The sequence below is a fragment of the Polistes dominula genome, unplaced genomic scaffold, assembly GCF_049000335.1.
Source record: "Polistes dominula isolate Pdom_NZ unplaced genomic scaffold, Pdom_raw_medaka contig_74, whole genome shotgun sequence".
Taxonomy (NCBI): domain Eukaryota; kingdom Metazoa; phylum Arthropoda; class Insecta; order Hymenoptera; family Vespidae; genus Polistes; species Polistes dominula.
Window position 1 is genome coordinate 250,889 of NW_028300953.1, and position 23,078 is coordinate 273,966.

At 35.4% G+C, this 23,078-nt stretch overlaps 1 protein-coding gene and 1 long non-coding RNA gene across 6 annotated transcripts in view; one reads left to right on the forward strand and one right to left on the reverse strand.

Annotated features, from left to right (window-relative positions):
- Positions 1-23,078, reverse strand: part of Ppn (proteoglycan-like sulfated glycoprotein papilin) — a 73,560-nt gene that overhangs the window by 4,475 nt on the left and 46,007 nt on the right. For 4 of the 5 annotated variants that reach the window (XM_089172509.1, XM_089172510.1, XM_089172511.1 and 1 more), the window contains exons 2-29: positions 19,882-19,942; positions 13,474-13,661; positions 11,894-11,954; positions 10,221-10,303; positions 9,908-10,058; positions 9,624-9,747; positions 9,431-9,511; positions 9,076-9,248; positions 8,875-9,010; positions 8,387-8,730; positions 8,024-8,203; positions 7,760-7,933; positions 7,501-7,686; positions 7,279-7,420; positions 7,084-7,202; positions 6,547-6,994; positions 5,852-6,463; positions 5,119-5,778; positions 4,717-5,062; positions 4,291-4,646; positions 3,827-4,225; positions 3,388-3,744; positions 3,133-3,309; positions 2,844-3,023; positions 2,154-2,333; positions 983-1,195; positions 739-909; positions 104-523 (exon numbers count right to left, since the gene is read on the reverse strand). In XM_089172509.1, the coding sequence (XP_089028635.1) occupies positions 104-523; positions 739-909; positions 983-1,195; positions 2,154-2,333; positions 2,844-3,023; positions 3,133-3,309; positions 3,388-3,744; positions 3,827-4,225; positions 4,291-4,646; positions 4,717-5,062; positions 5,119-5,778; positions 5,852-6,463; positions 6,547-6,994; positions 7,084-7,202; positions 7,279-7,420; positions 7,501-7,686; positions 7,760-7,933; positions 8,024-8,203; positions 8,387-8,730; positions 8,875-9,010; positions 9,076-9,248; positions 9,431-9,511; positions 9,624-9,747; positions 9,908-10,058; positions 10,221-10,303; positions 11,894-11,954; positions 13,474-13,661; positions 19,882-19,942 (6,722 nt within the window). Of the gene's footprint in view, positions 1-103; positions 524-738; positions 910-982; positions 1,196-1,439; positions 1,611-2,153; positions 2,334-2,843; positions 3,024-3,132; positions 3,310-3,387; positions 3,745-3,826; positions 4,226-4,290; positions 4,647-4,716; positions 5,063-5,118; positions 5,779-5,851; positions 6,464-6,546; positions 6,995-7,083; positions 7,203-7,278; positions 7,421-7,500; positions 7,687-7,759; positions 7,934-8,023; positions 8,204-8,386; positions 8,731-8,874; positions 9,011-9,075; positions 9,249-9,430; positions 9,512-9,623; positions 9,748-9,907; positions 10,059-10,220; positions 10,304-11,893; positions 11,955-13,473; positions 13,662-19,881; positions 19,943-23,078 lie in introns of all 5 variants that reach the window. The other variant, XM_015329576.2, reaches the window with a different exon arrangement.
- Positions 754-23,078, forward strand: part of LOC149032580 (uncharacterized) — a 66,894-nt gene continuing 44,569 nt past the window's right edge. Inside the window, exon 1 of the long non-coding RNA XR_016176571.1 lies at positions 754-894. This is a non-coding gene — a long non-coding RNA (uncharacterized LOC149032580). The remainder of the gene's footprint in view (positions 895-23,078) is intronic.

Below are 23,078 nucleotides of genomic sequence, written 5' to 3' on the forward strand. Positions count from 1 at the left end.
GGAAAGTTTAAAGTGAAAAAGATAAATTTGTATATTTGTTGTTGTTATTATTTAAAGTTAAATAATATTAAATGAAATATTGTAGATAGAATAATTGTATTACCTTGTCCACGGAATTTGCCACATAGACGTTCGCATTGTTCCTCAGTTTGGAATCTATTAGCATTTCCTTCACATCCACCATATATAAATGCTTGACACATGCTAGTTTGAGAATCATAATAATAAGCAGTAATGTCATTGTTACATGGTCCAGCATCCACAGGTGCTAAGCAAATTGGACTGCTCGACACGATCTCCGTTTGAATAGTAGTTGTCATGGTAGTTGTTTGAATTTCTGCAACTATTTCTGGTCGTCGTCTTCTACATTGTCTCTCACAGGATTCTCGATCCTGGAAACGATTCTTGTTGCCGAGACAACCACTATATTCAAATTCCTCACAAATGTCACTTTGATGATCGTAATAATATTGTTTGACGAAACCGTCACAGGTACCAACCACTTTTGGTAACGTGCATGGGTCTGAAAACATTTATTTATTCACCGTAGATTTCATCTTTTTGATTATTTAAAAAAGGGGCTTTGTCACCGAACCCCTCCCTTTCTCAAATGTTGGCCAATCAATAATTTGCCGTTTCTCTTCCACCCCTCAAATTACGCGTTCAACTTTAACCCCTTTTCACTTTGCGTGTCGTTTAGAACATTTTTGGTAGCCCTTTTTTCATAATGAAACGTACCTTGAACTTGTCCGCAACGATACTCGCATTCTTCATGAGTGTTAAAGTTATTTCCATTGCTTTGACAACCACCATAAGCAAACGTTTTACAAATACCATCCCTGCTGTCGTAGAACCATTTCATTTGATCTTCGTTGCAAGGACCATGGAAGTTTGGCAAGTAACAATATTCTACAATTATTTATAATCAAATGTTAGAAATTATTTGTTATAATTTATTCATTTAATTTGTTCGTTCAATTACCTGTTTTAAATTCGACCGGTTTAGGTGGTTCAGCAGTGACAGCAATTTCACAACGATTTTTACAATCGTATTGAGATACAAAATTATTTTGATTTCCACCACAACCACCATAATAAAATTGTCTACATTGTTGTTCGTAAGAATCGAAGTACCATCTTTGAGTATAATTATGGCATTCACCCAAAAGTGCAGGTAGAAGACAGATATCCTGTTCTATAGATATCAATAATAATAATAATCGATATTAGATTTATGTTGCTTTTAAATTATTACATAGAAAAAAAAGTTGTTTAATTGATCAGTTTTGTGCAAAAAGCAGAATTGTCTTCCGTTCTTTTTTTTTTTTTATTATAACAAATAACAATAATGGAAGAAAGTGGTGTGATGAAGAAAGTAAAAGCGAAAGATATGAAAGGGAAGATGAAACAACAAAAAAAAAAAGTATGAAAAATCTTACCGATTTTCGGTGGACAATCGGCGGTACATGCGTCAATAGTAGGAAAATTATTTTTATTTCCACCACATCCCGTGTAATAAAATGGCATGCATCGATTTTCCGATTGATCGAAATACCATTTGGACTGCTTTTCCGTGCAATTACCCTCATCCCGTGGGAGAGTGCAAGAATCTGTTAAATTGTTCATTCGTAACGTCATGCAAAACAAAGTTAGTATCTTTTACACATACATACATTTCATTGATTTTACTTTGAAAGTGTGTTAGTATACAACTACAATACCCATAATCAATCGATTATCAAAATTATTCAAATGCGTGCTATCATTTCAACAGTGTGAATTAGTACGATAAATATGTTTTCATGTTTCGTATTAAAAATTTGATTACGTGTGTAAGGTTCATTTGAGTATCACAGTTTGAGAAAAAAAGTAATCCTTAAACACCAACACCATGAATGAAAATGAATATACGACGGTGTATACGAATATGATTGCGAGAATGAAAACTAGAAATTAGAAAATGCTATTTGATTACGAATCAATTGCCAACACCTTGTGATTACGACAACGAAATTGCAATTGCTATGATTCACGTTAAAGCGATAAGCTTGCTTTTTAATTTATTTTTTTTTTTGTGCGTTCATTTTATTCTCTTTTTTTTGGGGGATTTTTTTTTCTTTTTTTTTTTTTTTTTTCTTTCTTTTTGTGAGTACCTTGTGAAGGACAACGCTGCTCGCAGGCAGCCCGAGTACGGAATTTATTGGCGTTGCCCTTACAACCGCCATAAACAAATCGACTACAAGTACGACGAGTTGAATCGTAATACCAACGTAATACAGAGCCTGGACATGGCCCAGGATCTTTCTCGAAGGAGCACACATCCGCGAGAGGTGCTGGAAAATTGATTGATTACTGCAAGACGATTTATTCCGAATTAAATCCCCCTCCCCCCCCAAAGTTAATTGAATTGTTCTCATTAACCAAATTCTAATTTTATATTTCATATAATATTATTTTTATTTAATATCCGAACCTTCTTTTTTTTTACCCACCTTTGATTATTATTTTGTTTTGTTAACGGTTAATGAAAAAATAAAGCTTCCCTAAAAGCTTTTCATACGCGTGTTCACCTATTCGCAAAAGTTAATTTCCATCTAGTAATTTGTTAAAAAAAAAAAAAAAATTCAACGAAACCCTTGGATATCCCTGTGTTTTTGATAAGTTAAGTGTTTTTTTTTTCGACTACTTTCTACACCATAAAATTATCGTGTTAGACCCGAAAAAAATATTATTATTAAATGACTAAAATAAAACCTGAAGACATTCGTGACTCTAATAAATGCAAAAGTTAATATCATCGTAGATATCATCACAGGTTGATCAATTTTGTTATCAAAACTTACCGCGACTTCGACCAGGTTGCAAACATTGTTGGTGACACGCGAGCTCCGTTGGGAAGTTGTTGTTATTTCCCTTGCAACCACCGTAATTAAATTGTTCACAAGTTTGAGCAGACTTGTTGTAATACCATCTAGTGAAATTACCAGCACAGGGACCTGGTTCCTTTGTCTGATCACAGGGATCTAAAGATCAAAATCAAATATTGAATTATTCATTTTACGATCTGTACTCATAATCTTTGTCCTCGTGTTTAAAAAATAAATAACAAACAATTGTTTTTGTTTAACATACCAATATCATCGGGAATGACACAAAGTTCTTCACATTCTTCCTTCGTCTTGAATTTATTCGCGTTACCAAGACAACCACCATAAATAAATTGACCACATTGTTTTCTACCAGGATCGTAATACCACGTTGGGTAATAACTTTCGCATGGTCCATTGATTTTCGGTAGGAAGCAAGCATCTGTAATCAAAATTTAGAATAGGGGGATGAATAACAGGATAAAGTTGTAAGATAAAATTGTTGTAAAAATATTTCTACCTCGTCCTTTGGGTTCCACGCACACTGCTTTACATTCCTCTTGAGTTTTGAAACGATTGTCATTACCCTCGCACCCACCATACCAAAATCTGGAACAACCACCATATTCGGTATCGAAGAACCATTTAACTGTAAAATCTCGGCAAGGTCCCCTGTCTCTTCCCAAAGAGCAAGCAGCACCAGGTGTCGAAGGTACAGTGAGACAACCTTCGAAGTTTTCTCCTTGAGCTTCTTCAATACCATCTGGACAACAACCATATTTGGAAGAATCGCAAGCACAACCAGCGAAATTAGGTCCCTTTGCTGGTGTTCTACCATCGGAACAACATTTGAATTCTGTGTTTGCGCATCCACAACCTACACAACAAATAGTGTAATAATATTAAACAAAGTAAATTTTTGGGTTATGTCAATGATTGAACAATTGCAATACAATTACCTTGACCATGTGGTCCCTTAGCAATGGTAATACCATCAGGACAACATCCAAATTGATATGTGTAACATGGACATCCTTCGTAATTTGGCCCAGTTGCTGGGGTGAATCGATTAGGACAACATCCATGAGGGGTGTACTTACAACCACAACCTTCGTTGTTAGGTCCACGTGCTGCCGTTGAGTTATCAGGACAACATCTAAATCTTGAATATTGGCAGCCACATCCGTAAAGGTCTGGTCCACGTGCTGGTAATATGTTGTCTGGACAACATCCGTAAGGTGTTGTCAAACAACAGCCTTCTCCATTTGGTCCATGTGCTGGGGTTGCACCGTCTTGACAACAACCATAAGTCGAATTCTCGCACGGCATGCGACAGCCATAATTGTTTGAACCGAGTGCTAAGAAAGTCAAATTTATTTGAAATGAAATCAAATACATACAAGTTTTGTTATTCGTTTTTTACCTGGTGAAACTTGATCGGGACAACAACCGAAGTAAGAAGCTGTGCAATTTTCTTCATTGATGACACCACAACCTTCGAAGTTTATTCCCGAGGCAGGTCTGACGCCATCAGGACAACAGCCATAAGTCATATTGGCACAGTCTTCTTCAACCGTTATAGTTGTAGTCTCTTCGTATTCTTTCGTGACTGTTGTCATTTCTGAAGTGACTTCTTCTTCTTCTTCCTTGCATCCTTCTAGATCCGGTCCGGTAGCTGCTTTAATTCCGTCAGCACAACAACCATAAGTAGTTACGTTGCAACAACCCAAATTATTTTTACCAACTGCTGGTGTCTCGTTGTCAGGACAACATCCAAATCTGTGAAGATTGGCAAACATATAGTAGAATGTTAATATTTGTCACAATTGGATTTATTTAATTTACATACTCTGTCTCGTTGCATGGTTTCTTGCATCCTTCGTAATCGTTACCCTCGGCAGCGTTAATTCCATCAGGACAACATCCAAAGAGTGACTCGTTGCAATGAGTGTCAGGACAACCTTCATTATTCGGTCCACTAGCTGCAGAAACATCATCGGGACAACAACCAAATTTGGTTTTGTTGCAAGTTTTAGGTGTTGGACAACCACTGTCGAATGGACCTTTAGCTGCTGTGATTCCATCAAAGCAACAGCCAAATTTAGAAGCCTTACATGTCTTCTTTTTGTAAACTTTGCATTTTCTTAATTTACGCGTAGTCTCCACGGAACCGACTGTCGTCCAAAACTCGGAAACTGAAAATAAATCATGTTATGTTGATTGTTTTAAACAAGTTTTTGAATAAACTTACTGTGCGTTTTCTCAGTTGACTCTGTTGACTCTGTTGACTCTAATTCAGATGATGTGGTTAAACCAGAGATTGCAGTTTCACTGGTTGATGCAATTTCACTAGTTCCTTCAGATTCAGTTGTTAATTCTGATATGCTAGTCATTGCGGATTCCGTCGTTTCTGAAGAAACTGTCGACATTCCTAACTCAGTTGTAGCACCTGATTCAGTTGTATCATCTGATTCAGTTGTAGCACCTGATTCAGTTGTAGCACCTGATTCAGTTGTAGCACCTGATTCAGTTGTAGCACCTGATTCAGTTGTAGCATCTGATTCCGTTGTAGCACCTGATTCAGTGGAAGCACCTGATTCAGTTGTAGCACCTGATTCCGTTGTAGCACCTGATTCAGTGGAAGCACCTGATTCCGTTGTTTCTGCACTTTCTACAGTACTCTGTTCGGTTTCTGTAGTAAAACCAGATTCGCTCGTTCCTTGGAATGTTGTCGACTCTGAAGATTCAGATTCGGTTGTAATACCAGTTTCAGTTGACATTGAAGCTTCACTTGTACCAGATACGGTTGTCGCACTTTCTGTGCTTTCCGTACTGCTGTCGTATTTCTGTGTCATTTTAGTATCCACTTCGGTTACTATCGATTCAGTAATCAATGTTTCGGTTGTAGAGCCTGCAAACATTGGATAATCAGTCATTTTTATAATACACTTCTTCAAATAATTACTTTTAAAATATTTATCTACCAGGTAATTCAGAAGTGAGTTCAGAAATTGAACTACTTTCTTTGCTGACTTCTGTCGATGTTTCTTCAGTAAGAGCAGATTCTGACACGCTAGATTCCGTCGTAGATTCTGACAAATCTGTCGTTGATTCTGACAAATCTGTCGTAGATTCTGACAAATCTGTCGTAGATTCTGTCGATTCTGTTGAACTTGTTGTATCAGTTACCGTAGATTCAGTAGATTCACTAGATTCGGTAGAACCTGTAGTTTCTGTCATTTCTGTTACAGTAGAGTCTGTAAATTCAGTCATGGTAGACCCTGTACTATCTGTAGCACCAGATTCGCTAGATTCCGTAAGATCTGTTGACAATGACGTTGTAACATCCATTGACGTAGTCGTATCGATACTCGAAGTGAGATGATCAGTAGATTCAGTGAAATCTGTTGATTTGTCTGTTGAAAGATCTGTCGTAGTTACTTCGGAAGAAACGGTGCTATCAGTTGATGCCGATTCTTCTTTAGTACTTTCTGACGATATAGTCGATTCACTGAATTCAGTTGTTAAATCGGACGACGTAATTGATTCAATAGTAGTACCAGATTCAGTAGTCATTGCTAAATCCGATGAAGTTTCTAAGATGAATATTAAAGTACAATTTGACTTAATAATCGTTTAATCGTAGAAAGTATATCATTTGACAAGACATTTAGCTCACCCGTTATTTCGGAAGCTTCCTTCTCCGATACTTCAGTGATTGGTAACTCGGTAGTAGTAGACTCCGATACTTGCGTAGCCCCAGATTCTGTAGAGCTTTCTGATTCTGTGCTTTTAGTTAAGTCAAATTCAGTGGTGGCTCCAGTCTCGCTAGTTTCAGTCATCACTGATTCGGTATCAGGAGAAGTACCACTTCCCTCCATCGTTGACCAATCTTCAGAAGTGGGATTGCTGGTAAACAGTGTACTTAAAAAGTCGTCATCCCCACTGCCAAAACCACTGCTCGTGTAACCGCTGCCAAAGTCTCCCGGTGAGATGTCACCTCTATTCCATCCAGCATCACTGAACATCATTTCATCCATGTCACCACTGACGGTATCTCCGCTTGTATATGACGTGAACTTGACACTCGTTGAACCTTCGCTTACTTTGATTTCAGACTTGGTGTCCTATCATAAATAATGAGCTACTTTGATGAGTTTGATCTTCTAATTCTTTATTTTTGACTTCTAGTATTACGATCATCAGTTTCACTTACTCTCACTCCTAAATCAGAGCTGATCGTAATGAAGTCTTCGTCCTCGTATTCTTCGCATTCCTCGTCATCCTGTTCCATCAGGGCTTTACTTTTTTCCGGCTCAACTGGTATAACTTCGTCTAGTATCGTTAAAACAATAGAAATATAAATTACAATATAGAAAGAAAAACTAAATTTGAATCAGTTTCACTTTACCTTCACTGCAAGGATGTTTATTACAAGTTTCTATCATAAACTTGATCGTATCCATGTTACAATTGTTGGGCAAAGTTACTTGATTGTCCATGATGCAAACTACTTTACGTGACATTTCACCACCTCCGCATGGTTTTGAACACTAAATGTAACAATGAATTTATCAGAAATTGGATTTTTTTAACCCAATAAAAATGTTTGTTTTCATTTAATCAATAATACCTCGCCCCATGGACCGACAAACCATTCGCCTTCGCACTTTTCTTGTTTAGCTGTACAATTTTGCGTGCTCTCGTATTTGTTCTCAGAATCGCATTTAGAATCTGGTACTTTTTTCAAAGTATCTTTGACAGGAGTGGCGCAAAATACTTTTCGAGTTTGCAACCCGGTGCCACATTTTGCCGAACACTAGGATCATTATTAAAATGTTGACAATTCTGTTTGAATTTGGTCATAAATCGTAATTTAATGAATTACTTACCTCGCTCCATTGTGAAGTGTACCATTGGTATTCGCAATCTTCAGCATCTTCACATTCTCGAATCAATTCTGGTTTCTTATTGGCATCACATTTGTCGTCAGGATGTACTTTGCCATCTTGAGTAGCACAATGAGCAGTTCTCGTTTCATTAGTTAGACCACATTTTTCGTTGCACTATAATTCATATGACGATAAAAGAATATCGACAAGAAAATCCAAATAAAATAACAATGATTGATGTTGTTTAATAGTTGTAGTATTTACCCCACTCCAATCGGAAACAACCCAGTCGAGTCCCTCGCAGGGTCTCAACTCACAAGTTTTCTCTCGTTCGGGGATTTCACCCTCGCAAGCGTTGTCATCCAATACATCGATTTTCCCGTTCCTTTTGATATAACATGTTATCTTTCTAGTCTGTTTACCTTTCCCACATAGATGGTCGCACTAAATAAATAATTAGAAGACTCCTTAAGTGATTTAGTTCAATCGAATGAAATTAATTTGATCATAGATCAGTACCAATAATAAAATCAACATTAGTTTTATCCCAAAGGAAAGTGGTTTTCTGATAACACAGAATGACGTTCTCGATATAATAATAAATATTATGAAGAATAAAAATATTACCGGTTTCCATGGTCCAAGATGCCACTGTGGACAGTCGACGTTTCTGTTGCATTCCTGTGTGGTTGGTCCCTTAGGTCCAATATTTTCTATACATTGAGAATCATCGATAATCGAACGTATTCCACCAGCTACAACCTGTTCGCATTTGATCTCTCTACTCTGTACACCACTATCGCCGCAATGTTTACTACATTCTCCCCATTCACCCTCCACCCATTCTGCAGGACAGGGCTCCTCGTTACAGGTTTGCGTATCCGCTGGTTCGAGCTGTGGATTGCACAAACTGTCATCTACTGGCTGGCTGTCTCGTCTTCTAACACACGCTACTCGTCTTGACTGGTAACCTGTATTTAACATTTCAATATTTTATTTCAGTTTGATCAAGTTTAAATGTGCCCTTTTTTAAGAGACCCATTCAATTGTTTATTTTTTAATCGGGGTCTTTGTTGAATTTCTTTTAATTGCACTCTTAAGATTTTTGTCTTTACCTCCTCCACAAGTGGTGCTGCAACTTGAAAATTCTTCATTAATCCACGTGTAACTATCAGCATCAGCATGCGTTGAAAGTTTCTTCGGTATACTGTATTCATAATGGACACCAACGTTATGATCTTGGTAGAGCAACTGTAAGATAAACTCGTATTAGATTGTTTCCTATGGTAAAAGTAAATAATTGATAGGATACTTACGACAACGTAAATCGGCTCTGTGGTTGGACCTTGTGCGGTGATAATGTCCGGTGCTGAAAAACCCTGTGGTTCTCTCGAATAATGAAATATCGTGCCGATGAATCTCAGACTACGTGGAAAATCGATCCTCCAATTGCCGTTCAAATAATAATGACCGGATGTATTTCTTATGGCTTAACAAAATAATCAATCAAATCATTGGAAAAATTTGATTATTTAATTATAAATATTAAAACAGATTTACTGGTCAATGTAAATTATATGAAAATGAATATTTACACGCAGAATTGAATCTTATTAGAATAAAAAAATGAGAAGTAAGTTTTAAGAATAATTAAATATTAAATATTATTACCTATATAATTATTAGAAGGTTCCAATTCTCTTATTACGATATTTGTTGCACCTTCCGGAATTAATAAAATATCGATATAACCTGAAATGAAAATCAGCGTGTATCTATGTATGCATGTTTTATGTGAAAACTATTAGTATATTCTACATAGAATTATTATCAAAATTTAATATAATAAAATACATTAACGTACCAACTTGTAAATCGTCGGTGTCAAATAATCCTTGAATCGTGTTACAATCCGTTCCGTTACCTCCGCATTCTCTGCAAGCGTCTTCTTTTGCATTACTGCCTAACATCATATCGCATCCGACCGGCTGATAATAATAATAATAATAATAATAATGAAGAAAAAAAATCAAACGCGATATTTAAACGCTTAATGCTTATCTTTAAGTAATATCATCTTTCAAACGTAAATTGAATAATAGAAAAAGAAATTCATACATTCGTAGAAAGAAGTTCAAGTTAACTTACCATGCATTTGCCTTCGACGCAAACGTCGTTTTTCTCGATCTCGCATGGTGTACCATCGATCACGGCCACTTTGTATCGATAAAAAAATCTTTCACCACGTGGCATACAATTTAATTCGCATTTGTGAGGACTTCCCGTATACGGGATCCAACTATAAACCAAATCAAACGTTCACTAATTTCAACAAAATTGACAACATTTATTTTGTCATTTAAAATAAATTATCAAATTAATATTGATCTTATTTATTTGATTTTTAACGCACTGTCATAAACCACTGGGTATATTTTTGATGTTAATGAATAATACTGACTCGTAAATTGCTCCTTCGAAAGGAACTTGGTTGAATTCCGCGCATTGTTCAGCTCGAAAATCTTTGGGTTCACCTGGACATGCCTGGAAACAATATTAAATTCCTTCATCGTATTTTTTGGGGATATTTTTTTTTGTCTTTGTTAAGTTACCATTATTTTACACACTCTCGTTTCAATCATAAATTGTCTGAAAGAGTTTGGTTTCTTCAATCAATAAATGAAGTTTATCAAAATTCTTGGACTTGTATCTCATCTGGAAAGTCACCCTTCCAAAATATGTATAATCGACTCTTTGTAAAATACTCAAATCAATTAGGTTTGTAGGAAGTAATATTTGTATTTAATAAGAGTACCAAGTATGTGTCATCTAAAAAATAATTTTGATCAATCTCCTCCTTCAGTTATAATCCTTCTTTGAACCATAAATTCCAATCACATCATTTAGGTTCCTTTTTTCTTTAGATGATATTCTTGGTAAGGGATTTGCTAGCTTATCAAAAACCTGACCAAATATTATATTACGTCATAGAGTGTAGGGTAACAGGTTCTTTCTAGTGGAAACGTTGAAAAATTCGGGAAACAGTTTGCAGAAATTAGATGGCCGATATATATCGGGACCAGACACTGGTCTTCTTGGACACTGCTGAGGAAGGACAAGGAGAGGTGGAGGAGGAGAGGGGTCGTGGGGCAATGTAATGTCGATAAATCGAGTGGAACCTAAGGAAAAGGAAGAAAAGATAGCCCCGTTGGGACTGGTACCCACGAACGAGGATACTGCAGGATTTATGGCGAGAGATTTCTTGCGGACCGAGAACGAAACCTTGTCGGTGTGGATGGCTAGGAAGGAAGGAAGGATGAAAGGATGGAAAAAGAGTTACGGCGAGGTACGAGTCATGGGGGTGAAGGGGAGGGTTGGCAGTTGTGGTGGAAAGAACATGCTAGAGAAAAAATTACGCGAGGAAAGCTAGGGACTTTGAAATGATGTTCAATGTAATATATGTGATCAACCTTTTAACCCAGCATTTGCTATAATACATTTTTTTTTTTTTTTATTAAATTATGAATTCTTTTGTTTTTTCTTGTGTTATCTATAAAAAATTAAGAGATAGGAGTTACGGGAATGAAAGGGGAGAGTTATTGTGGTTAGCTAGTGAATGTTTGCTATTTTTATTACATTATTGGTTCTCATGTTTTATTTCTGTGTTGTCTATGAAAAATTCATTACGTACATTTCTTGAAAGAAAAGAAGATATTTTGTTTGATAATCGAGGGTTGAAAAAAGTGTTGTATTTTTGTTTGTTTGTTTTATGAAGGAATCGAATTGAAAGAAAGAAAGAAAGTAAAGAAATATATGTCAAGAGTTTACTTTAGCAATACCGTGCCGGAGTGGTTTGATTCAATGATCGTTCTATTGGAAGATCAAAGGTTCAATTATGAACGGAGTATATTGTTAGCACGCATTTGATTCTCATTTGGTAGAATTATTTGAACAGTATTTTGTCATTTGTCAAGAGTCTTTTACAATGAAGAATTATGTAGTGTATTTAAAAAGGTGACACACCGCGAATAATCAATTTCGAGTATAGTTTGTCAGTAACATTTATTATATCCAAATAAAAAAATGATTTAGACAAAGGAAACATTATCATTTGTTGTTTAAACAATGACTCACCTGAACGTTGCAAGAAAAAAATCTCCTGCTGGAACCTCTGCATCTTTGATAACCGTTATCGCTGTAACAAAAATACGATATTAAAAGAAAAACAAAAAGCACATTTTCTTTATCTTTGAAAATGTTATTTCTGGTTAGCCCAGTTTTCAGATCCCAGTCAATGCTTAATGAGCCGTGTTCTGATATCACGAATCCCTTTTTACGACCAAGTGAAAAGAAGACCAAGAAGACCAAGAAGAAGAAGAAGAAGAAGAAGAAAACTGTAAAAGTATTTACGATCATTCGATTTGTCAAATAAATAATCTCAACACACGGAGAGGTTGGATCAGTTCATCATTTCGTTTAGAAATCATTTAGAAAGTAAAGAAGTGAAATGTTCACGAGTAAAAGGTTTTGATCGATGTTAGTGGCAGATTACTGGCATCGCCAATTGCTCATTTGAATCTTTTTAATTGAATTGCATTTCTTTTAATTGAAGATCGACGATAATGATGACATGCATGCTCGGCATGCACGTTTTCCACTACGACTTGGTATACGTGACCGAGTTGATCTCGTAATCACCTTTAATTCTCTATTCTCGAATCCTTAATCGTTCCTACTTCCTCCTAAGCGTTTGCATCTCTAATCAGGGATTTAGCACTCGGTAAAACGAATAGTGGCATTGGATTTTCCTACGTTCTGTTCAACAAGTTTCCACAATGATGTTTAACCCTTTGACTGATCAATACTTTTAACTCAAATATTTCTTAAATATATTATAAATAATTTAATTAAAGTTTTTCTTTTTGTTAATATAATGTCATTAATTAATATCAACATTATATACACATATATGCGTCCGTAGCACTCTAAGGATTAACAAACTTTTTACATTGAGTATCTTGTGAAAAATAGTTGAAATCAATTCTAACCAACGTTTGCGTTTAACAATTTTATTTTACAAACGATCAAGTGCATTTATGCAACAGTTTATCGATTATCGTTCAGAGAGAGAATTTCTTTTTATTTTTCTTCATGACAGTTCGTGCACGGTCATTACTTCCTATCCTTATCGAATACTACATTTATATGGATCATAAATATTTTCTACGATATTCTCCATAGCTACACCATCAAAGTAAGCGAAATATTTCAAATGAATCTTTTAAGGATCTTCACTGAATGTGTAATAAAATGTAAAATATGAATATGATATTATTAACTAAACTGTCACGTTAACCATTTGGGTACACATTTATTTAAAAATTTCTTATTACTTTGAAATAAAGCAGAATCTCACTTTCAATGACGTATTGATACGTCAAATGAACCTAAAGGGTTAATATCATTTACACATACACTAAAAAAAAAACAAAAATACATAAATAAATTTCTCTCCCAGACGATAAAAATTGTACACAGACTACACCCCCATCTCCCAATTTCAATTAGACTGAAATGGTTGTTCCCTTGACATTAAATGAAATTGAGATAAAAGGTTTTTCATAGTTTATCTAGGAAGGGTGTAATAAATTGAATAAATACGATAAGAAGAGATAAGAAGGAAGGAAGGAATGAAAGAAGGGTTTAAGACTCACTCAACGTCTAGACACTGTCGGATCTGATGAGCAACACCACCTCCGCAGGATCGTGAACAGGAACTGGGCATCGACCATGGTCCCCAATTTCCCCATTCTGGTTCATCCGTTTCAAGAACGAAACTACTTGGTAGATAGCTTTCCCCGTGTTGCCTACGATGCCTTCCGTGCCTTAATTTTATATGATGCTGCAACAACAACAACAACAACAACAACATACAGGACCGAGTGAAATTTATTATACCACTCTGGACGTCTTGTTTCGTGCTACTCGACGGGACGTCGAGAGGAATCTTGGGGTCGCGTGGGGGTCGGCATACGTTCAAGAAAAAAGAGAATGAGAGAGAGAGAGAGAGAGAGAGAGAGAATGAGAGAGAGAGAGTAGGCTACCACCAAGCACACACTGTCCGTGAGAACCTTCGTGCCGGGCTAACATTTTGCGATAAGTGGTCCCTTATTCAAGCCACCTTCGTTGGATAACCTACTCTTTTATTTTTACCTACCTGATTCTCGTGTATACTATCTTTCCAAGGAATGGGCCCTACGACCTTTTACTACGATTCTTACGCGACCTAAAACTAATCGCGATCTACTATTTAATACGACTTTTTTATTTACTATTTTTAGCTTGAGATTTATGTTTACTTCAAGGTGTTTAGGTTTGTTCCAAGTAGAAATGGGATCAAAAATTAGATTAAATTTAGTTTAACAATCATTTGTAATAATAATTATATCAAATGCGTAATCTTGTTTTACTATTTGATTTTTTTTCATCGATAGTATTAATATTCTTACCGATGACTCATAGATTACAAGTCTAACAAATTGGTAATAAATTAATCAATTAACTAAAGCTCTGTTAAACATCATCGTGTTTCACGTTTCATTATCTTTCAAGCAAGGAAACTATTAAGAAAAGTTATAATAATCTAAGAATACTATAAAAACATTCCATGTGTTTAGTGTATAGATTTAAAATCATGCGTAGAAGGTTTTCTCTTAGTAGTATGTCGGTTGGTTCTTATAGATCATGTTTTATGCTCACCCGCATCGTTTTACGTGGGCATTATCGTCGCATTATGCGGCGTGTGCATCGACTATCATCCCACCAATCCGCAATCTAACGAGAGAAAAAGATAGAACAAGAGAGTGGGAGAGAGTGAGAGAGTGAGCAAGTGAGATATAAAGAGTGCAAAAGCCCCACTACTACTACTACTACTACTACCTACTTATACTTACTTACTTACTTACTTACTTACTCTCATGGTATCAACAAGCAAAACGCAGATGTTGGAAAATAAACGAGAGACTAGATGGATATCAACTTTTACTGTCTTATTACTGGCTTACACGGAAGTTCCCTTTCTCCCACGATGGTAAAATGAAAATCATCTATACAAGAAAAAAACTTTGGGATTTACATCTGTCGTTTTATCCCTGCCTCCTCGTATATGTGTGTTCAACGTATAGGAAACATGCGTTGAAACTTCTTCTTGAAAGAAGAGAAAAAAGAAAGATGATGATGATGATGGTGGTAAAAAAGGTAAACTCGAAAAAGAAGATAGAAAAAGAAGTTCTTTGAAGTTGACGATTGCTATTCGCGTAATGTACGTCACGTTTCTCACGTAAGGACGGTGCTCGATTAACGCACGCGAGCTTTTCGTCCAAGTATCCGTCCTTTCATCGTTAAAATCCCTCTACCAACCCCCTTTTTTAAAAGGGCCCTTCGAGGACGTTGCATCCAAAAGCCTCTTCGATGCAACCTCGACGCAATATGGATAATGGCAGGCTTCTTCTTATTTTTCTTCTTTCTTCTTTTGGATTTTGTTCACATCATTCTATACTGTCCAAGCTTTATCACTAGGCTTTTCTTTGTGTTTTATCATTTTCACGATGGTTTGTTCTTGGGTTGTTGTTATCTATCCTTTTTTTTTTTTGTTCTCCTACCTTTTTCTCATTATTCTTCTTTACCTTTCTCGATATTGCCTTCCGTTCCGTTCCGTTCCGTTCCCTTTTTAGGATCTAATCGAGTAATCTTCAACATTTTATCCTTGCTTTGTAAGTAATTGAAGTTTCATCATAAATTCTGTAGAGTTCTAATTTGGTTTGTTTATTTTTTAATAAAAATCTACGGAAATATATTTTATTGATTAATCTATTCAATGAAGGAACCAAGAAAATGAGTGTGAACCATTGAATTAATTTCTTCTTATATGTTAGTAAGAATTAAAGAGAATGTCTTAAAAAGAAGTATTTTTAGTCATTCGTCATTGAGAAATATTTTCTAGTATTTTAGCCTAGATCTGGTCGAAACTAGCTAAAAAGCCTTTCGCCAATTCTCACAGTAATCAATGATTAAAGGCTAGATGTCCGCGGTAAATCACCTAATTGAATGGCATCCTTAAGCGGTGACTAACCGTAGCAATTACAGCTCACATTCGTTCTAGCGTAAAGCAAGGCGCAGAGTAGTTTATACGAAGAGTGGTTTACATCATCGGAGGCGTAAAATGAGTAATTTCTCTTCAGCTGGGTACCAAGCAGACTTAGCGTGACCGATCCCCCCGAACGTTAAATTACTTCGCAAGACGACCGATGTCAACTTCTCTTTGCCCTCATGCGTCGTCTATCTTTCGGTGTCATCGATCATCAAACTGACCAACGGATTACACATTTTTTTCCCCCAAAAATACATGAAAATCAAACAAAGATAAAACCTTTAATTTTCAAAAAGTATTTTATCAATTGTTTTGAAAATTTTGACACAACTTTGAATTTGAAAAAAAAAAACAAAAAAAGATATAGAGGTGAAATAACTGATAATATAAAAGCATTGAAATTTCATTCATAAAACTTGCCCATTCATCTTCAAACCCACGTGGCATTTAGTTATCTTCTTGTATCAATACTCTGTTAAACGTTTTAACAGTAAAACTAACTTTGAATGAAACAACGTGGAACTTTACGGAGGAAATATCAATATTGAAAGAAACTTAAATCTATTGACTGATAGTTTATTTTCCAAGTTGTACGATAAAACACAAGTAAAAAGAAATTACTAGCTGCAATCTTTTATGTTTTATTATTAATAAATTTATAAAAACATAAACGGTCAGAAAATGTTTTGTCTTAGTGTTAGCAATGCAAGTTGGTTGCAGCGACTGCACTAGCAAGATAGGGCAACATAACTTGTTATCAGTTAAAACATAATCCAATATCCTCCAGTTCGCTAACAATCCGCGGAGAACATTTATGCTTTCCGATCGTGTGACTTCATTGAAATCATTTGGATTAGAATTGGTATTCTACGAAGTATTCGATTTTAACTCTTTTGCAAACGAAGCAAACTCTAAAAAAACAATTCAAGACAAATAATGCAGTTGCAATTTCAATAAATTCATATAACAAATTAATATTCTGCGATACAAATTCGATCATTCGATTATCGACAAACTAAAAGAGTAAAAAGTAAAAAGAAAACAAAGAAGATAAAATGAAGTTCAAGGACGAATGAAAAATAAATCGAGATTGATATAAATCAACGTTAAAAGTAAAGTGTCATTAAATGGTTAGAAATGATAGCTATAGAAGAATAGAATTGTATGGTAGCTTGAAATTTTCGTTAGGGTTACCAAGGGCCCTCTCCCCCCTCTCCCCCTTCCCCTCCCCCTCTAAAGGATAATTAAATAGTTCAAGGAAGTGGGTTTCGAAGCGAGTAAGGGGTCAGTCGATGAACCGTGAACGATCGTCGAAACACGCCTTCTTAATAATTGTCATATATAGTACTCGTGCCTTCGTACTTTGAGTTTGACCTCTCGTGGACAAGAAGAAGGTTTCCACCCCCCCCCTCCCCTTCCCTTTTGCCGATTATATCCTTCCCTCCCTTTACCTCCCCAAACCCCCTTTTCTTTCTTCTCCTTTCTCTCTTTATCTTTCTTTTTTTTTCTTTTTTTTTTTTTTTATTCGCAAAGTGGCTACACGACGTTAAATATCTTTTTCTCGAAGAAACGCAAGCAATTACCCGTCGGACGTAGTAAAACGTTTGCCGCATCGAATCGGCGTAATCTCAAGCAAAAGCTCATCCTCTCTCTCTCTCTCTCTCTCTCTCTCTCCAGTACTTTTTATTATTATTATTATTATTATTATGATGATGATGATTATTATTGTATATTATTATTTCGCGAGAAAATTAATAATTGTGCGAGAGAAATCTTGTAGAAAATTTGTAATATTACAAAGTTGTTGCTAGTTGACGACGATCCACTTGTTCGATTGAAGGGTGCGGAGAGAGAGAGAGAGAGAGAGAGAGGAGGGGATAAAAAGAGGAAGGTGGAGAAGAAGAAGGGCTTTTATAAAAGAGCTCAATATTTAAACGAGAAAGCGCTACGAATCGTCTTACGTGAGCGTGTTAAGAAGATCGATTTACATCGCATCTAATCTATCTTATTTCTTACTTCCCGCTAACACCATATCGATTCCCATGGTGATTGGGCTCGCGCAAAAAGGGGTCAACGCTTTCTCCGTTTTAAATACTTCCCCGAATCACCTCGATCACGTTATTATATGGGAACGATTAATTGATTTAATTAGTTCTTTTTTGCCAATTTCATATCAATTCGAAAGTCCTCAATTTATCCAATCGTTTATATAATTGAACAAAATTAAAAATCAAAAAAAGAAAAAAAAGAAGGAGAGTTTTAAAAACAATTTAATGTGAAATGTTACAGTTTAAATGATTTAAAAAATATGTAACTTTGAAAAAAAAAAAAACGTGAAATACAGTTCCATCTATTGCAAACTTCTAGTACTATATGCTAAGTTGAGAAAAATTACACAAAATAAAAGAAAAAAAAAAGGAAAATGTTTGACACAAATTTTGGTGAATTTTTCTTACATTAGACCACCAACATCGTCTATCGTACAACATTTCTTCCCTTCATTCTTCCTCCCTCTCCCTTTTCTTTCTATTTAACGAGCACTTAACTCAGATTAGCCGTGCCCGTTGATGAGGGTAAGAAAGTAATCGTAAGTCAGAGACCCGTTCTTCTTTCCAACGTTCCTTTAATAATCTCATTGATGTTCGGATATCTCAGCTGCTCTCTCACACTACTTACCATCAAACCAAAAGATGCAATCGCGTATCAACGTTTTTCATCCTTAACCCTAACCCCGCTACTAACCGTTTCAAATGATTTTTTGCGAGGTGACATAAAAGGAACGATTCCCGTTAATGTTACACCCCAAAAAGCTCGGAAATGGGACGGAATTCCAGTAACCTTTTTATACAAGGAGAAAAAGGAAGAAAAAAAAAGGACATTCAGCTAAATCATCCTCGTGAAATTAGATAAAGAAAAAAATAGAAAAAATAATTTCGTTTTATCTGATCTTACTTTTTTTTTCTAAGAAAAACAAATGACACCACACGAAAGCATATTTTTGTTTGTTTGTTTGTTTGTTTGGTAAGGTGGAAGGTGGGGTTTTTGTTTTTGTTATTTAGTTAATTTGTAAAAAAAATGTTAAAGAAAGTACTCCAAGGAAGATTTGTACGATCAACATAATCAGCTTTCGCGATACGCCTGCCGGGGACACCTATCGTTTATCACCTGTAACGTGCGTGAAAGCGGTTAGTGTCAAGGTTCACGGATTTCGCGTGGATTGTAAAAATGGAATGACACGATCCTTTTTCCTTCTTATTTAACGCAACATAATACACAAGCTGTGTGTGTGTGTGTATGTGTGTGTGCTACGATGTTGTGTTGCGAGTTCTACGTGTATTGGTCTGTAATAAGTTATTTCTTATGTTAAAAGTCAGACAGCCACTTGTAGATACTTTATAGGATTTATACCTAACTTGTTTTCTTTATCGGTATCACAAGAAATATATTTCTCTCTCTCTCTCTCTCTCTCTGTCATCTTTCATTTCGTTCATAATTTTTCAAAGTTGATCAAATTAAATTTTATTTTTGTCAATAATAATTATGACAATGAATCAACAACTAAAATATTCAAAAGATTAATCGTATGTAATGAAATCAATTTTGCTATCATTCGATTCAATTCACTGTCAACATTATTGACACATTTATTGTATGTACTATAATAAATATAGTTCGATGAGATAGTTGGAAGTTTAGGGTTTAAAGGTTGCCGCGTATGATTCGGAACCATGAAAAATACATTGCAATAAGATTAGGTATCTTGAACGTAAAGGATTGGGATGGTTGAAACTCGAGCCAACATCAGAGAACACGGCCGAGCAATAAAACTTTAGAGGAATGTTGCCAAGACGCGTTTCGTCGAAGAAGAAGCCCTTGTTGCACCTTTAACGTCAAGGACAAGATGTATTCCTTCGAACCTTTGCAACCTTCAAACATATTTCAAAAAAAAAAATCAAAGTAATAAAGTACTCACGTAGTTGGCAAAAGTGTCGTTGACTTGTAGCAATGTTAAGCATAGTAAAAGCACCAACGACCTGAAACAAAATAACAAAAATAAAATATAATATTGCGATTATAAATTAAGATATCCTATCTTTCAAGTTGGATGAAACTGCACACAGTGTGGAAAATTTGATTAAAATCGGTTTAGTAGTTTAAGAGTCCATTGTAGACAAACAACGTTCGAAGAAGATATGTTCTATCGATTGAAAATATTCAACAGTTTTTATATGAAACCAAATATATATATTTAAATATATTATATTTTTGTATATTTATTTTTATATATTAATAATACACACACACACACACATATTTATTGTGATTAACCACATTAATGGTTAAAAGAAATCTGTGTAAGAGTAATGAAAGTAATTTAAACGTTGATATTAAAATATTTCAAACGTCACGTTTTCCAAATTACATTTAACAAGTTAATATACTCAGGAATGGATGTAAAAAGAGAAGCAGTGATTGAAGGGGTGAAGAAGGAGGGGGTGGTATTTAAGAGCATTTCACTCGTTTCATCTGTTTCTCATTTAGTGAGAAACATTGACCCAGACTTCGTGTATATTTCGTATCAACAGTTGTTGTTAGCTCTCCTTATTGGGCGAGACAAGTTTTCACTTGCAAAGTTGTTCCACAACTCGTTACGTCAGCGTGGGTAGACAGTTACGCGTAAACGTGTGCCGTGTGCCGTGTGCCGTGTGCCGTGTGCCGTGTGCCGTGTGCCGTGTTACGTCGTAGTAGGAACGCGTAACTTTTTATACACCGATGAAAGGGAAACTTCTTCTTCTTCTTCTTCAATGTTCAATGCCATCGTAAGCTTCTCTCTCTCTCTCTCTATATATATATATCTTTCTTTTATCTTTCGTGAAAGAAGAAGAATCAAGTTGGGGATGGAGGAAGGGGCTCGATATTCCTACCAATAAAAAATGATTCATCATCGATTCAAATATCGGTCACAATATTATTCAGAGTTCAATAACATTGCTGTTAAAAAGGACCACATGCGGTGTCCACGACCAAACCCTCGAATGCAACACGCCCAGTCACGAATTTATTTCTTTTTTTATTTTTTTTTTAACATTGATACAAAGTTTTTATTAATTTTGTAGACTGTAAACAACTAATTGATTTAAAGATACTATTTAAACAAAAATAAAAAATACTGATAATAGATCAAGTATGATTGCACACACGGTGTACAAGTGGTTTCGAATCAGATTACAAAAAAGAAACAAAATAAAATCTTACGTAAAATGGTTTACTTAAAGTAGTCAGAAGAAAGATTATTTGGTCAATGGAACTGTGCATGAATATGTAAATCATTGTTGGATGAGCAAGAGAAGAGAATCTCTCTCTCTCTCTCTTTTTCTTTCTCTTTTTCTCTCGCATCTGGAGTGTTCCTAACGAGGAACCCCCACGATCGCGTTCGTTAAAAGGAAAACGGGTTCTTTAAAGTTCTGATTGGACGGGACGACGAGCTTGACGTTCCGAACCAGGTTTGAACGTCCAATTACACGAACGAGACGTTCGCGAGTGAACGTGTAAGCTCCATACACCCCCTCGTTGTAAGATCACTGTATATATACTACCAATAGAAAACTAGTTTTCACAAGAAATTGATAGAAATATTTTTGTCTACATTTTGTATTATTTCAAAATTGTTTTCACACAAAAAGATGAATGGGGGATGAAGATAAGGAAAAAGAGTAGAAGGAATAAAAAATGATTTTTATCAGAACGAAATCATGCAAATCATGCAAAAAGAAAGTCGTAGATTTGAACGTAAAATGAGAAAGAGAGAGAGAGAGAGAGAGTTAGGAGAGCTTTACGTTTCGCAACGTTGCTAATTCATTAGACATAAATATTCATGAATCAATTAGCAGCCCTTTAGAGGGGTGAAGGGTGGTAGGAGGATGTGCAGGTTCTCGGTTCGATCAATGGATTATCGATTTCCATTACTCTCGGTTAATTACCTATTAAATGGCGCGCGTAGTCGTTAGCCCTTTTCTATCCTAAGACGTTATTATACCCTTTAATCCGTCAAGTTAAGAAAAGTAAATGAACAAGAAATGTCAATTAAAGAAAAATCAACAATTACAGTAAATATCAAAAATATCGAATCGATTTATGTGTGTATGTGGTTTCTTGTTCATTTATTTTTTTTTTTTTTTTTGTAAAAACCCTTCTAGGATAACTTAGAAAAAAGAATTTTGATTAAAAGTGTCAAATGAGTTCACCAATTAATCAAAGAATTGATCTATCGATCCTTCCTTCTTTCTGTGTGGTTTCTGGTTCATTGATTTTTTTGTAAAAACTCTTGTAGGATAATTTAAACAAAACAACAATAACAAAAAGAAAAAAAAAGAATTTTGTTTAAACGAGGTCAATTAACGCGATTTTTCGGATAGGAACGCAATGAGTATGAAACTCGAATCCAGGAATATTATTGGATTATGTTGGAATACCTGGCGATACCGGCTGGAATTCGAGTTCGTGCATCAACTTCCCGAACGTGTGCACCTCCCATACGATGTACCGGTGTCCGTAAAATAGATAGTCCCCCTCCCCCTCTCCCTGATTCGTACCGTGTCCCCGTAATTACGATCGTTTCGAAAAAAAGAATCAATGGTCGAGTTTAAATCATTATCGAATAATCCGGCGGTACGATAGATAAGAAATCCTTTTTTTTTTTTATTTGTGGACAATTGTTTCCACAGAAATAAAAATAGTACAAATAGTTAAAATATTAGTTTAAATAGTTAAAAATTAGTAAATAGTATTAATGAAATAATTATAAATTTTAAAATAATAAATAATTCACCTAATCCCAATGTACCATTCTTTTCTTTTCTTTTCTTTTTCTTTTTTTTTTCTTTTTTTTGGAATCATTGTTCATTTGAGAAAAAGAGGGATGATCAAAAGAATCGATCGTTTGATTCCTTTCATTTAGGATTGAAATATCGATCATGCGTGTTTCTCCTGTATACCTTGACCAACCAACGGAACACGACATTGCACTTTCGATCGTTCGTTTGTAAACGTCACACCTACGTTCATTTCCTGTCGCTTTTCAACGTTTCCACCAACACACATACACACATACACACATTGACAATTCCTTGTTGGTACGAATGTTGACGTTTCCTTTGTAGATGAAAATTT